This window comes from Myodes glareolus, chromosome 3, assembly GCF_982192425.1.
Source record: "Myodes glareolus chromosome 3, mMyoGla1.1, whole genome shotgun sequence".
NCBI lineage: Eukaryota > Metazoa > Chordata > Mammalia > Rodentia > Cricetidae > Myodes > Myodes glareolus.
Genome location: NC_142028.1, coordinates 87,055,317 through 87,071,230, shown reverse-complemented (window position 1 = coordinate 87,071,230; position 15,914 = coordinate 87,055,317). Strand labels below are relative to the sequence as shown.

General features: G+C 46.4%; 1 protein-coding gene and 1 long non-coding RNA gene across 2 annotated transcripts in view; both read left to right on the top strand.

Moving 5' to 3' along the window:
* The first annotated feature begins 9,751 nt into the window (after positions 1 to 9,751).
* The window catches only part of C8b (complement C8 beta chain), a 38,259-nt gene continuing 32,096 nt past the window's right edge, over positions 9,752 to 15,914 (top strand). Inside the window, exon 1 of the mRNA XM_048453231.3 lies at positions 9,752 to 9,989. Coding sequence (XP_048309188.3) covers positions 9,901 to 9,989 — 89 coding nt within the window. The 5' untranslated portion in view covers positions 9,752 to 9,900. The remainder of the gene's footprint in view (positions 9,990 to 15,914) is intronic.
* Positions 10,015 to 13,497, top strand: LOC146895121 (uncharacterized). Its single transcript, XR_015000870.2, has 2 exons — positions 10,015 to 10,567; positions 11,447 to 13,497. It is a non-coding gene; the product is annotated as an uncharacterized LOC146895121 (long non-coding RNA).

The following is a 15,914-nucleotide window of genomic DNA, read 5'->3' as shown; positions in this document are numbered from 1 at the left end:
GTGATATTTTAATAAATAAAGCTTGCCTGAAGATCATAGAGTAAAACAGCTGCCCTGGTCAGCCTTACAGGCCACGCAGTGGTGACACACATCTTTAATCCCCAGTAGCCACACTAGTTTGCCATAGAAATCAGGCAGCGGTGGTGCACGCCTTTAATCCCAGCCCTAGAGAGGATTATAAAACTGGAGGAGACAGCTCTCAGACACAGTCTTATTCTGAGAATTCTGGGAGGCAGGATCTCCATTTTGGACTGTGGTAGAGGTAAGAGCCAGTGGCTGGCTGATTTGCTTTTCTGACCTTCAGGTTGAACCTCAATAGCTGTCTCTGGGTTTTCATTAGTCTTGCTTTAGAGCATGAGCAGCTTATATTGCCGCAGTGAGCCTGCCTGACTCTAAATGCCCAGGGAGCCCCATAAGGATGGCTATTTTATTATGGCAGTGGGAGCCCACCTCCACATACGTTACGTGTTGTGCTAGCCTAATTCCATGTGTTTTATTTGCAAAGTTAAGGAGAAACATACAGAATAAACTGAAAAGTCCTGGCTAAGGTTCTGATGTCAGGTTTGCTATCTTTAGATATGGAGATAGCCCCCCACAACACACACACACACACACACACACACACACACACACACACACACATATTGACAGACCAGCTTCTTCTGGCTTGATTTTGTTTGTAAGATATTCTCACCGCTTACCTTGAGTATCCCTGCTCTTTTTGCTCGTGTTCTACCTCTGTATTATATGGCTTCCTTACACTAGGGCTACACAACAGTTTGAAGACAAGACCATAGCCTGTGTGTCACTGATTCACAAAATCCTTAAGACTTGAATCCTAAATTCAGGGATAACTTTTGTGAACCAGCAGACAGTGACATAATTCTCACTTTGGTCCGAAGGTTTGCCAATTTCTGTGAGTATATATATGAAGGTGTGTGTATGTGGTTGTAGCGCAAATTCTAATTAGTTTTAATAATAAAAACCTAGAATCAGATATTAGGGGGTGAAAGCTGAAAGATCAGAGGAGCAGAGAAGTCAGTCACTAGATCTCACCTCTATGAAATCCTCAGACCAAATGGGGTATCCTGTCCATACAAATCCTATGACTGAATCCTGAGCCCCTGGCTCCTCCTGTCATATAGTCCTCTCTCCTCCCAGCCATATCACTTCCCATCTCTGCCTCCCTCGTGCAGGGATTAAAAGTGTGAGCCTCCACTGCTTGGCTCTGTTTCTCTTTTAGACTGATTCAATCTCGTGTAGCCCAGGGTGGCCTTGAACTCACAGAGATCTGTCTGCCTCTGTGCTGGGATTGAAGGTGTGTGCCACCACCGCCTGGCCTCTATGGCTAGTGTGGCTAGCTCTGCACTCTGATCTTCAGGCAAGCGTTAGCTGTTAAAACACAAACAAACATCACCATATGTGGTGGTGTCAGCAGTGGCTAAACAAAGGCATTTGGGGGAGAAAACAGCACTTTTGATGGATTCATTAACTCATTTTGTTATTGCGACCAAATATCTGACAGAAACATTTAAAGGGAGAAGGCTTCATTTTAGATCATGCCCTCTGAAACTCAGCACAGGGTTAGTTCTGCCACACACTTGAGTGGAATACCGTGGCAGGGGAATGTGGAGAAGAGGGCTTTTTGTCTTCAGGACCAACTAGAATGGAATAATGAAAGAATCATAGACCGAGTACAGTCACCAAAGGCATTCATTCACCCAATGACCAATGTTCCCCCAACTGGTTCCTACTACCTACAGGAAACAGATCTTCCCCAAACAGCACCACCAACTAAGGACCAAGCATTCGAATCAAGACCCTGGGAAGTACAGTTTATATTGAAGCCATGATTTAAACCTCCAGTCCTGAATGATGATGACCGTATCACAATGTGGTGTATATTTCTTCAATCTCCAATAGTCTTTGAAGTCCTAGTAGTTCCAAAATTGTTCAAGAGTTTAAGTTCAGTGTTTCCTTTAAGACACAAGATAAATTCTTCCAAAAGGCATAAGGACATAGGAAAGAGATGGATCCAAAGCCCGACAAGGAAAACAATCAACCCTGTAACTCTCCATGCACAATCTGAGGCACATGGTCTCTTAGCAATCTTGGAGAGCCCTGCCCCATGACTTTACTGTTTGTAGCCACATGACCTCCTTTTGTCTGCCAACCCTGCTCACTGTCTGTGACTGTCCTCAACAGGCCTTCCATGGTCCTGGGCACTTTTGGTATCCCAGGTTTTCATTTCAGATTAAGTTTCACCCTCACTGCATCTCTCTCTCAGGGATTCGGGCCCTGTTACAGCTACCCCAGCACCCGACCCAGCAATCAATGTACAGTTTCTAATTCATCATGGTAGATATAGGCAATGATGTGACTTTATTTTCTCTCCGCAAATGAAGGCTCTGTAAGTGCAGTGAACACGAGAGTGACTGATGCACCTTCCACCTTAGCACAGAGCTTGGTCCAGTGCACAGTGAACGCTGAAAAATAATTATTTTTAAATGTATAAGTGAATCGATGGGAAGTTTAGGTGTGTGTGAAGTCGAGATCATCGGAAGCATGCAGACTGAAAAATTGTTCATTTGCTGGGCTAAGGAGTTTGAACTTGGTCCTGTAATGAGTGAATGAGCAGACGAACAAAGTGGATTAAATTTCACCATTTGCTGCAGCTAATCCGCAAAATCAATGCAAATACATAATCCATCCAGTTGTTTAAAGTCCCCCAGGCAATTAGTTCTGTGGCACGAAGCCAGCTACCATCCCGCTTTCCCTCCTCACACATTTGAGCATTCCCGGGAATATTTGAAGTAGAAAATGAGTACTCTGAATGTTTTCATTGTTTTTAAATTCAGCTGCCTATACTTACATATTTTGATTTATTATTATTATTATTATTGTGTGTGTGTGTGTGTGTGCGCATGTGCATATGTGCATGCCCGCGTGCTTATGGACACACATGCCAGAGCCCAGAAAACAATGTGGAGTCAGTTCTCTTCTTGCACATACATGATTTCCAAAAGTTAAACTCGGGTTACCAGACTTGCACAGCAAAGGATTTTGCTGTCTGAGTCAACCTCCTAACCGTGTGTGTGTGTGTGTGTGTGTGTGTGTGTGTGTGTGTTTGTATGTATGTGTTATCTTTAAACACACAAAAAATATGTGTTTCCATTGGTTGAACTCAAGATATTTCGATGTCTATGCTGATGGCATCAATGGTCATTGGGGATGGGGTTAATAAAATATTCAAATTTGGAGGAACCACAAAAAGTGCTTGGTAAAAGCCATGGTGTGCCGTGCCTCCAACATTTGACAATTGGCCCTAGAGAGACACTAAGGACTACATGGCGACCTGTGAACCAGGCAGCATGTGAAGCCATCATATCAGGATTATGGAGATCATACTGCTCCGTGGTTAAGGTTGACATTTCCCCATCAGGAACTCTACCCACAGAGTGCTTTTTATCACCAACATGGCCCACCTGTCCTGTTCTAGTGTTGCTTCCTGACCACTTCTCTTCATACATACTGTTAAGTCCTTTCCAGACAGCAGTATGGCAAGGATTAGGAGCCGAGCATCACGCCCACTTGCAGGGCTAAATCGTATCTTCCTGGAGAAGTCCATTGAATTTGGCAAGCGTGTCCTGAATGCTGGGGCGAAGCTGCAAAGTCAGCTTTCCAGTCCACATGCCGAACAATTCCTCATCTCATAACTCACTGTGGGTTTCTTCTACCTGGCTATCACAGTGTGCTCAGCAGCAGCAGCAGCAGCAGCAGCAGCAGCAGCAGCAGCAGCAATGCTATTTGCATGTTCTTGGTGTACTTTCTGCTTTTTCTTCATCAATAAGGCTTACACTTGGTGTTGTCAGTCTCTATTACTTTCCCTTATATTGCTGTAACAATACACCATGGACTGGGTACTTTATAAAACGGAGGTTTATTTGGCTTACAGTTCTGGTAACTAAAAGTTCAAAGAAGCATGACATATAAAAGAGACTAAGGACATGAAGTTGCCTGACTCCATAACCAACCCAGTCTCCAAAATAAATAAATGAATAAATATGGGCTCAAGTCTTTGATAGTTACATTAGTGTCTTCCAATAACAGTTCAATTCCCCCATGATTCCTACTAGCTCTACCTCACAAAGGCTCTATGCTGCCACCACCACCACTGCCATGCTAGTGACCAGGATTCCAGTGCACACACAACTGTGGGGACACACTGAAGCCATAGTACTTGCTCTCTATGTTTGTCAGGGAGACTGTACTTAGTGCACCTAACACACACTAGAAAAAAACCTGTGTACATCCACACAGAACCATCTGCCCTTTCTCCACATGAGGAGATAATACAAAGAGAGGACGCACAATCCCCCTCTCTGTCCACAAAGGAAAAATAAACCCTAGGTGGCAGTGACTCTCTCTCACTAAATAGATCCCACCTTTGTGCCCAGCCAGAGCTGTCACGACTCTGACGTGGCTCTTTCTCAACCATGACGCTTCCAATGAACGTGTACCGTGCTTTGAGGTGAGAAATGCGAATTTCGAAAGGGATACAATATTAGTTTAGGTAATTGTAGCCAATATAACAGAAAATCCCTGGCATCTCCATGGCTTAGAATAATGGCAGACTCTTATTTAAGAACCACCTGTCAGCAGGGAGTGAGAAGGATTCTGCTCCACTCCATCACACTGAGACCTAGACTTTACAGCTAGCCTCTTCGGCATCAGCTTCAAGGTTTATGCCATCTGTTCACATCAATAGGAAGAAGGGGAAAGTCTGTGGGGTTATGCATGCCCTATGTGCATCTCCTAAAGGGGCAGCATCACTATTGCACACCTTGCCTTGCAAGGAGAAAATGTGTTTCGCCCCAGAACAATGCTGCTGGGAGGAGCTGCCGCTCTCGGCCGGTGGAAGTTAATGTGCCTTCCTTAGCAGAGTCACTCTCTCACAGCAATCCCCTTTGTGCAGAGCTGTGCAGTATCCAAAGCCGCTCACAGACAGCATGACATTGGCCTCTCCCGGAGACTGACTCGATGCTCTGCTCTGCTCCTATCTCGGCGGTGCCTCAGGGCTCCCTGCTCCAGTGCTTTTACATAATCCATTCTCCACTCTGCAGCTGAGAGACTCTCTATCACAAGCGAGCTGCCCCTTCCCTCAGCCCCTGATGTTCAGATGCTCTCCCTGCACTCCGAATAAAGTCCATGTCAGTAGCACTACCCATGAGGCCCTGGTTGTATGATCCCAGCCAACCTCCTCATTTTTATTCCTTTCTACTGGTGGTCATGCTGATCCCCTTGGTGGTGACACCTTTGTGTCTACATGCTGATATTCTCTGTCTCTGAAAGACTACATGCCCTCCCTTTGGTTTTCTGACTGCTGCTTGACTCCTAAGACCAGCTACCTTCAGAGAATACATTGCTCCTAACCATGCGCACATGAATGTATTTGTCATGTGCCCAGACAGCACCAGGAAGACCTCTGTCACAGGGCAGCTTCCTCAGGAGGCTGTCGGCTCTCATGGGGAAGGGCTATGGCATCTTAGCACTGTACCCATTGTCTAGTAGGTGCTCAATAAATGACCATTGCAGCATTATTTCAAGAAGTCTGCATTAGCAACTCAGGTAAGTATTGCTCAGAGGCTTTAAAGGATTTGTTCAAGATATAAATGAATAAATAAGATGCAGTGATTAACCTTGATTGGATTAAGGACTTCCTGGGAGTAAGGCAGGCCCCTGAGTGTGTGAGGAAAGGCATCTCTAGAGATGGTTGGAGAGTTAGGGCACCCATGGAAGGAATGAACATAGCTGATTTTGGGGGTTCAACCCAGGATGGTATTAGTGGCAGGTAGTAAAAGGTAGGAACTTGGAGTCTAGTTGGATAAAGCAGGTCTCTAGGGGCCTTTATCTTGTTCTGGCCTCTTTCTGTATGCTGTGTGATCTATTCTTGTCTTTCAAGAAATGGAGAATCTTTGCCACACGCTTCTGTCACCATGATGTTCCGCCCAAGCATGTGAAACATTTTGAAACCACGAGGCAAAATAACTTTCTCCTAGTAATTGTTTCTGCCATTTTGGTACCATGTTTTGGTAACATGGACAAATAAGTAAACTCTTTCCTCCAAGTTGCTTTTGATCGTGGTCTTTATCAGAGTACTAAAAAACAAACTAAAACACACACCCAGCAAGTGATTGAACAGAGTTATCAGCTTTGCCCAAACCTCTCTTAAGCTACATACAGCAGCCGTTTTTTGTGCATAAAACGGTGTCTGATCCAGAAGCACAGTGCTCTTGTGGTAAAACCGTGAAACTTGGCAATGGACCTGGGTATAGGTTGCAAAATTCCATCAGCAGAAGTTGGCAGATGGGTTCATAGAATGGTGAATTAACATAGAGTTTAAGGCTTAGAAACCCACGACCCATTTGAAGGTCCCCCGTGACCATCAATAAGAGGTCTGGCCCTTAGGACAGCAGCTAGGCTAGAGGTCTCGTGAGGTATTATCTTTCCATTTTTTCACCAGACCTGAAGCAGTGCTGGCACTCTCTAAGAGTCTCTGTGAAAAGAGAATCTAGAGGTCAGAAAAAAATTCTTGTATCTAGCAATGGATTTGCTGTCAGCCAGCTGTGGAAGCAGCTGTAGAGCCCCAACCTACCGGCATTGGGGGCAATCTTTGGTTTGTTGGTTTACTGTTGATCTCAAACAGGATGATAAATGGGAAGACTATGACATTGCTACAATCCTGGCCGTGGAAGTGGGTGTTATCTCTGCAAGTGCAGGCTACCCTCCTCCCACACGATCTCAGGTGAGCAGCCTGGGAACCCCTGGAAGGTGTTATGAGGTTAAAATTCCAGAAGCTCTTTTAGGGGCCAAAGGTCCTGACATCATTATAAAACAATGAGCAGTATTTAATCCCCTGTGGCATCTATTTTGGGCAAGCACAGAGGTGAAAGCCCATGACTCACTCATGCAATTTTGAGTTTAGATTCCTGCATAGATGTTTGGCGGTGAGAAGATGAAAAGGAGACCCTTGCTGTATAAGGATTTGATTCCTTTTACATGTGCTATGGTCATTAGTTTTTTGCTCTTTGAGTTTTATTTTGTTTTGTTTTGATAAAATGCCTCCCTCAGATTGGCCCATGCAGGATTTTTTTGGTTAACAATAGATGTTAGAGGCCCAGCCTGCTGTGTACCTACCACTACTGAGCAGGTAGACCTGGGCTGGGTTGTGTGGAAGAACAAGCTAAGCCAGCCATGGAGACAAGCCAGTCAATAGCATGCCTCCAGGTTCCTGTGTTGAGCACCTGCTCCGACTGTTCTTCATGATGGACTGTGATCAGGTTAAGTTAGCCAAATAAACCCATTTCTCCCCAAGTTGCTTTTGGTCATGATTTTTTTTTACCATGGCAATAGAAAGCAAACCAATACACACATGGACAGGAATAGGGACAGTTCTCGGAACTCAATTTTCTGCCTGCTTACCAATGATTAACTGCAGCAATCAATTGTGTCAAAGTTCAGAGCAACTGAATCCTTACTGACATTGGTGAGACAATATCTGGTGACTGCAATATGAACAGGTTGACCTACTGTAGAGAATGTGAGGGACCATTATCTTCCCTGGATGTCCCTCCACCCCTTTGCTGCATGCCCGACCTCAACCCAGCTACTGCAGCAGACATGGAGAGGCAGTAGGCTGGGAGAGTACCACCATCTATATCTGGAAGTAGGTTAAAGGTTTCCCATTTAAAACATTTAAGTCTGGAGACAACCTGTGGAGTGGATGTCAATGAATGGCCTCTATTTCATAAATAAGACAGTTTTGGAGAAATGGGTAAGAGCAGAGAATGGCAAATGCCTTTTCTATCCCATCCTCATGATATTTGTCCCTCTCCCCTCTGAGGTTCCTCACCACGTTCCCACACCATCCAACATCTACTCTTTAAAGAGTTCATTGACGCCACTTGACGAGGATAATTTGTGATTTGATTTTAGTTTGCTGATTCTTGAGAATCTGGAAGGTGCTTCTCTAAGCCTCAGTATTTGAATCTTGCCTAAGCATTGCACAGTGCACCCCCCTCTGTCTCTCTGTCTCTGTCTCTGTCTCTGTCTCTCTCTCTCTCTCTCTCTCTCTCTCTCTCTCTCTCACACACACACACACACATACAAACACACACCAGTGCTGTGCTCTTTGCCACTGTCTCCAGAATGGAATCAGGACCACAGTTTAGGTGGAACTGGAATGTGTAAATACCCATCTCACATCTGGTCATGGGCAACACTAACAGGTGCTTCTTCTTCCCTCTCTCCCTCCCTCCTTCCTTCCTTTTCCCGTATGTTGTGTATGAACAATCATATGTGTACAGAGATCATAGGAAGATATTGGGTGTCCTCCTCTATCACTCTCTGTCTTATTCCTTCAAGACAAGGTCTCCTGATCCTGTACAGGTGCTTGTGGCCTTACCTAGTAGGTTTTTGTTGTTATTTTTCACTTCAAACATAGATACTGATGATCTGAGCTTTGTCTTTCTGTTTGCACAAGCGCTCTTACACACTACGTCATCTCCCTCACCCCTGAGAAGCATTTCTAGTGGCTGAGTTGATTGTACGATTTCTAGAATGCTTCTCTCTGGTCTTTTCCTTTAAGGTGACTGAACAGGGAGAGGTGCCAGATGAACCTGGGAGCTATCCTGAGCAACAAAAGTCTGTGGGTGGGGTTGCCTGTCCTCCTAGGCTCAGGTAGTATACTGATGGTTGTGAGTGATAACCTGTCTTGGCTGTGTTCCACCCCAGAGAAGAAATCATGGTTTCTATAACCTAGCAGATGAGGGAAGTGGTAGGTGAAGAGTCTAGTAGCCGCTCAGTTGTATTAACTGTGGCTCTCAACAGTTTCCAGCAAGTATCAGAAACAAATGTTGAATTTTCCTGCATCAATCATCTGATAAACCTTACTTCCTAGCAAGGTCAGAGCTGATCGCCCCATAAATAAGACCCTATAAAATCTGTGTCAACATAGCAATGCATTTTAGGATATTTTGTAAAATTATTATTTTTACAGTATCACTTTGCATGATGTTAGCACATTTGGTATCTCATCTGATTCTTCCAGTTCTGAGGCATTTTATCAAGAGGAAATGGAGAATATAAGGTGCATGTGGAAAGTACATGGTACCTACCTGGCAATTCTCAATACATTCTGGAAATCTAGATTGACTCATGTTTTATTTGCATGTAATAATCATTATAATAATGGGTTCCATTATGGTATTTTCATGCCTGTTTACAATGTATCTCCTGTCACTCTCCCACTGACTGACCCCTTCAGTACAACACTGGGTGACGGGCCCTGTTGTTGTTTGTTTTTTGCAGAGGGTAGTATGTGTTCTGGTAACACAGCTGAGAATCATATTGAAAGAATTTACACTCGGGTGGAAATCATATAGAAAGGATTCAAACTTTAGTAGCTAGCTCTAGAGCCCTCTTCAGAGTTGCTACAAACCTGGGACTCAGCCCCAGTCCCATCTGACTTTAGACCCTGCAACTCGGTTTGTTGAGAATGGAACGTGTCTCTGAGTACCCAACATGTGACTGCACACACTGCTTTCCCTATACGAGCTTATCTAACACTCCCCGTCTAGGGGAGGCTGCCGTGTGTGGCTCCCTGAGTTACTCAGGTGAGGTAGCCTGCATGGAGTTATTGTGTTCCTCGCTGCCTTTCCTTTGCAGAGTCACAACGAGTGCATTCCTGCTGCGCAAAGTCAAGTGCGGTCCCAGGCACGGGCTTCTGTTTGCTTGGCCTTTGCCGAGCTGTTTGCTCTGTGAGAACAGAACTGAAAGTAGCAAGAGTGAGTAGGCTTCTCAGGCGTCTGGGGACCTCACCGGAGCGCCTGCCACACAGACATGAACACAGGGAGCCAGGCTTGGAGGGCATTGGCAAAGTCATGTCTTCTCTGCGCTGCCCTGGGATGTCTCCACTTCTCTGGTTCCAGGTAAGTGATGGGTACACATGATTCCCTGATCGGTTACACGGCAGAGGGCATGAAAATCACACAGTGCTGACCATCCCTGCCACATGCCTGTGGGCAGAGGGACCTCTCTTGAAGCAATTTGCCTGTGTCTGATAAAATAAAATCAACAACTCCCTCTGAATTATTGTGGGCCCAAGTGGCTGGCTTCGACAAAAAGTGCCTGTTAAAGGGATGACATATTTAAATGAACTTTGTCATGCTGAGAAGAGTAGGAGACATGTTCTATATTCTGAGTGAAGCTTTGGTCTGGCTCTTCATGCAAAAGGAGGATTATTATATATGAAAAACGAACCAGTTCACATGAATGATCTTAATAAATGGCAGTGTCTTGCTCTACCCACCCAGCAGCCCCGTATATCAAGGGTGAGTGGGTCTCTCAAACTCTTTCTTCCTCTCTTTACCCTCCCTGCTCTCACAAACGTTTGTTCCCAGGAGCTAAATAACTGATTTATTGCATCCAAGTTTCTATTTTTAGGATGTAAAAAGAGCTAAAGAAAATAATCTTAGCCGGGCCTCAAACCTGGATTCTGGAGAAAGAGGTACCACAAAGTTGGCAGTCTGGAGACCCTCCTTGTGCCTGAGCAGTTCCCACCGCGGGATATGGAAGTGCTCAGGTGCCTGGGTGCTCATGAGCATTGCTGTGGGAGGAGAGAGGTAGAGGTTTCCTTTACTCTCTGACTGCTCCCTGAGAGTAAACTCTCAATAGTGTGAGCAGCGCCACGCTGTACCTTCTATCCTGAGCTGGGCATTGTACTGATCATCCCCTGTTGAGCACCTTCCCAGGGATGGAGACCATGAGTCTTCACCCACCAGACACCCCAGCACTCACCCTTAGGATCAGCGTGACCCTTAACTGTGCTGCCAGGGCTTTCCAAGCATTTACTTGTGGGCACAGAGAACCCTGCAGTGCCCAGGGAGTTGTGTGTGCCAGGAGGAGAGGTCTCATATACCCCTCCCAGAGGCAGCATGTACTTGCAGGCAGCCCCTTGTTTATGATGGGGTATGTAGAGCTTAACAAGACCCTCACTCGTGTTCTCAGGGAGCAAGACAGTGTGTGAGCAAACACGGAGACATGAGAGATGATACAGGCACAAACAGCATTCAAGAGAGAGAGCAAGAGTGACTAGTTCTGTCAAGGGATACAGGGTGCATCCATCAGGCATTGGTAGCAGCATTCACAAAGGAATGGAGGTGTGAGAGAGTCTGGCTTGTTCCCAAGTCTCCAGGTTCATTTCAGTCTCGTTGGGTAGACACCAAGGTGAGAACTGGGAGGAGGAGGAAGAGGAGGGGGAGGAGGAGGAAGTGGGGGGAGGAGAAGGAGGAAGTAGTAAGGGTACGGAACCATTCCTTCAGATATAGAAGGTTTGAAGTGAAGGGGTAGCACACTGGGGTGAGTTCATTGTCAAGTTCTCTTTTAGGTAGGGGCGGCAGCTCCACAAGGTACTAAGTGCAGGCTATGAAACTCACAGCTCTGTCCCAAGAGGAAAAGGAGTGGCCCCTTCTTCCCACTCTGGAGAAGGACAAACTGACCCCCAGAGGGGAGAAGAGAATGGCTCGCACTCAGTGAACCTCCAGCCCTTCCCTGAACCCTGGTTGAATACTCTGCTGTCCACCCAGGCTTCCTACGCGCCCGTCCTGAACACAACATGCCTTTGAGTATCAGACACAGCAAGCAAAACAAAAGTCTCCTCTGTAGGAGCAGAAGGTGTTGCAACCTCCCTCCTATCATAAACCCTGTCATGTCATTTGCTCGGGCCACACTGTCACGTGGCCTATTGATCCGTATTGATCATCACTCTGTTCCGGGCCTTTACTCTCATCCCACAGTCATTCTCTCACAGCTGTAGAGAGAAGAAACCGGGGCTTAAAGACGGTGTGGCTCTCAAGGCTACTCAGTTCATTGGGGGCGTGTGTGCAGAACACAAGCATTCTTTCTTCTTTCTGCCTCTCATTAACACACTTCCCAAGTCCACCCGACTTGCTGGACACCCAGGATGTTTCCCTTGGACACGGATTTGCTTCTTTGAGATGTTGCTTTAAATTCCATGTCTGCAACAGCAAACGGCAGAGAGAAATGGGAAACCTTTCCCCCAGAAACCACTCCCCCACCCCAGCAAAGTGGAAGATGCTGTTGGCACGGGGATGCAGCTGCCGAGCAAATTGCGTGTGACAAGAAAGTTGTTGTGTCAGGGCATTTCCACAGAAAGCCAAAGTGTATTGATGTGCCCCATCCGTATAAGCTGAGGGCTGGGAATTTACTGCTGACCTAATCCTGCTGTGCTTGGTGGATCCATCTTTATTTTAATCAGAGAAAGAGAGGAGGAGATGTGGACCCAGACCGATATGCCCTAAGGCTGGCAACAACATTCTGTGCACCCCAAAGAAAGACATGTCCTTGTTGGCACCTCCTAGGAGGGACATATTTCCAGTGACGTAGAAAATTCTGCTTATGCTTTTTTTTTTTTGAAATTGCAAAATGTTGTTAGGATATAAGTGTCCCTCAGAGGATTCGATGGCATGCAAGAGATGTAGGGGAGAGCGTCTGGATGGAAGAGACAAACTAGGTCCCTTTAGGAATCAATGTGGATCTGCTTGGCATGGGTGGGCAGACACCCCCGCATCCGAGCAATAGTAGAGGACGATACACAAGATCAAAGCAAAGCACAGGAAGGTGACGCTGCACAGTGCACAGATGAAGGAGAGCATTTGCAAGGTGCTGGCATGGCACACCGCGTGTCTGAGACGGTCGCTGACCTCTGAAGAGGATGGTCAACAAACAGGACTGGGGCTAGCGTGGTACCCAGATGCCCAATTCCTGGAGATGCCTCTCAGTTAAAGACTACGCAAGGGTGGCAAAAGATTGACAGGCTCAATGTGGGTGTGGGGCCCTGGGTGGTTATTAATTTTGGTACTTCTCGAGGCAGTTTTATGCTACAGAGGAGTTGGGCTTTGCATTCGTGTCTGCTAACTGCATGTCAGGCTTTCGTTACGACACTTCCATGCATGCTCCTAATATACTCTGACCATATGCACCCCCTCTATTACTCTTTCTTATCTACGTTCCCCATATGGAGGCATCTCAGCAGAAGCCAAGCCAGTGGGCTTGTTTCCATAGAAATTCCCCAGGGTGGAAGGTGCACATAGCCACACACAGAGGCCTCGGTCGAACCTGTCGTTTGTGCCGCTCCATGCCAATCTCAGATTCAAGATGGGACTTGACAGTAGCCTCTCTTTTAGATTTGCATTTTGTGGCACTAATGAACCACACTTACCCGATGTAATTTACAAACATACTGTTTATTCTGCTGATTATTTCATTATATTGCCACCTCCGTAATGGAAATTGGGTGTTAAAATGAGAGAGCTGGTGGTGGTTATAGCTACGTCTTGTGCGTTCCCTCTGTAAGTCATCTTCTTGCCCATTAACGGGCTCTCAGATCTTGGTGAAGAAAATAATTGTGACTCTTAATAGCGACTGTGCATGTTACTTATCCACTTGGTCTCCACTGTGGTCCCGAATTGGGGTGATACTTAGAAAAAAAACAACAGTGTAACTGCTTTGTAGTTGAAATAGGAAGAAGGTACCCCACAGAGCTGTCAAATACATACTTAGGAGAAGCCAAATCGCAGGCAGTATTGTTTTGTCAAACCCGAGCAAATTAGTAGATAGGAGCCCATCGGAGGGCCCCCGCTGGGGTGCAGCATCCTGCCTCAGTAACCACTTTCAAGTACCCACCTGTGGTTTCCAGTAGAGTCTTTGACCTTTTGTTAAAGATCCAACTTTACTAGGCAATTGATTTTTGCCAGTCTCTGGGGCCCGCCATGGAAATGGAGCTCACAGTAGTTAATATTATCCTCCTTTGAGGACTTCTGCCAAGTGAGAATGTGTCGTTAATGACCTTGTTTGGAGTGATGTCCTGTGTGTTTGACAGTGGAAGCTTTGTGATGTTCCCCCTAATGACTTAATCTTAGAGACGGGGACGAAACAGGCCTTGCAGACACTTAGAGAGTGATGGGAGGTGACAGGAATGGATGCAGCTTGGATCCGCTCCCAGATCTCATGGGGCAAGGGGCAGAGTGTATACTCAGGCTCAGATAGACCTCGGCTTAGATCTCAGGGCAACTCTATCCCGGGCTCACTGCAACAGGCTTGTTGTGTTGCTTTGAGCCAGTTCAGCATCTGTCCAGGTTACCTCATTCCATAACTGCCTCCTAGCAGATCTGTGGGATGGGAGGAAAGCATCAGAAAACGTCTAGTCCAATGCTTAGGTCTGACATCCTAGGCCCTCAATCAATCCCCATTCCTTTCTTCCTCATACCTTTCCTTTTTAGCTTGCAAAGTACAACTTCCAAGGGCTCTTAACACGGACAGAAAATAAACACACTCACGAAAAGAGATAAAAAGAGAATCATAGTACATCTACCATGTTCCAGGTAGGGAAACTGAGGCTCACACAGATGCTATAATGAGCTCATTCGTTCAGTGGCCCAGCTGTGTGCCAGGGACTCAACAAATAGCCTGGCTTACGTTTCGAACATATTTCATTTCCCAGGTCGCTTGTTGGCTCTGACGGGGTGACTCCTCTGTCCCCTGCCCCATCTCTGCTTCGTTCATCTCCACAGATGTTTCATGACCTGCATGGCTCAGTCTGACACCGGTTTTCCTCCCCTTCTGTGTCCCTGATGCGCCCGCCCCCCACGCAATTTCATGTTGTGGTAGTTTGAACGATAATGTCTCCCATAGGCACAGATGTTGGAATACTTGGCCCCCAGCTGATGGTGAGGTTTGGGTGGTCTTCGGGAGTGCAGTATTGAGGGAGTACATCACTGTGGCCTAGGTTTGAGGTTTCACAGCTTCGTCCCATCTTCAGTGAGCTTTCTCTGTTTCCTTCAGTGAGCTTTATCGTTCAAGCCCTCAGCTTTCCCTCCAGATGTTCTGTCTGCTGTTAGCGGCTACGCTTTCCCACCATGACGGACTCTTGGTCCTCTGGAAATATAAGTCAGATCGACCCATCTGTAAGTTGCTTCAGCCATAGTGTTTCATCACGATGCTGGAGAAGGAGCTAATACGTTTGGCCCGCTTCTCTCCAAAGGGATCAGTCACTGCCCTCCTCACCTTCTCATGTTCAGATCTGGTTCTTCAGCACAGACCCCTCTTAGTGATTTCAGAGCCAGATGAGAACTGTCTTGAATGAGTTTCTGTGCCTCCCCCATGAGCCCCTAGAGCTTAGCCTGCCTCCACCATCTTCTCCAACATCTCTGTCCTCCCATGTCCCCACCACTAGGCATTCAAGTAGGATACCAGCATCACCCTAAACTCTCTCCTCTCTCTCATCCCCTCCCAGCCCATCCTTTTGCTGATCCCTTCCCATCGCTTCCGCTTGAGAGCTTACTTCCCCATTCCTCTACCCTGGTCCTGCAATGGTTCCAGTTCACATCATGCCCAGGGTGGGGGGAGGGGACACTCCTGCACCAGCTTCTCACCTTCTCCCCAGCCTCCAGACTCAACGAACTCATGCCTAACCTCTACACATCTTCAAACCCAGCTCTGGGCATGGGGCCTGCGTGCGTTAGAAATTGCTAAGATGCAAGGCGCGTTTCTCTCTTAAGAAGAGCCCATACCTTATCCCCAGAAGCCTGATGTCTTCAGTACCAATTGTCCTTGGCACATGCTTAGTGGATATTTAATCTGAAAAGACATCAACTGTGCAAACCCCTCAATCTTCAGAGGATAAAAGGGAGACCCAGAAATGGGGAGTGTGTTGCTGTGACGGATTCCCTGTGTACCCTTAGTTCCTAAGAGTTTAAGTGCTCACTTAGTGACTATAATTTGTAAACCAGAAACAGCCGTATAAGGGAATGCATTTCAGCCACTGTATGGAGAAG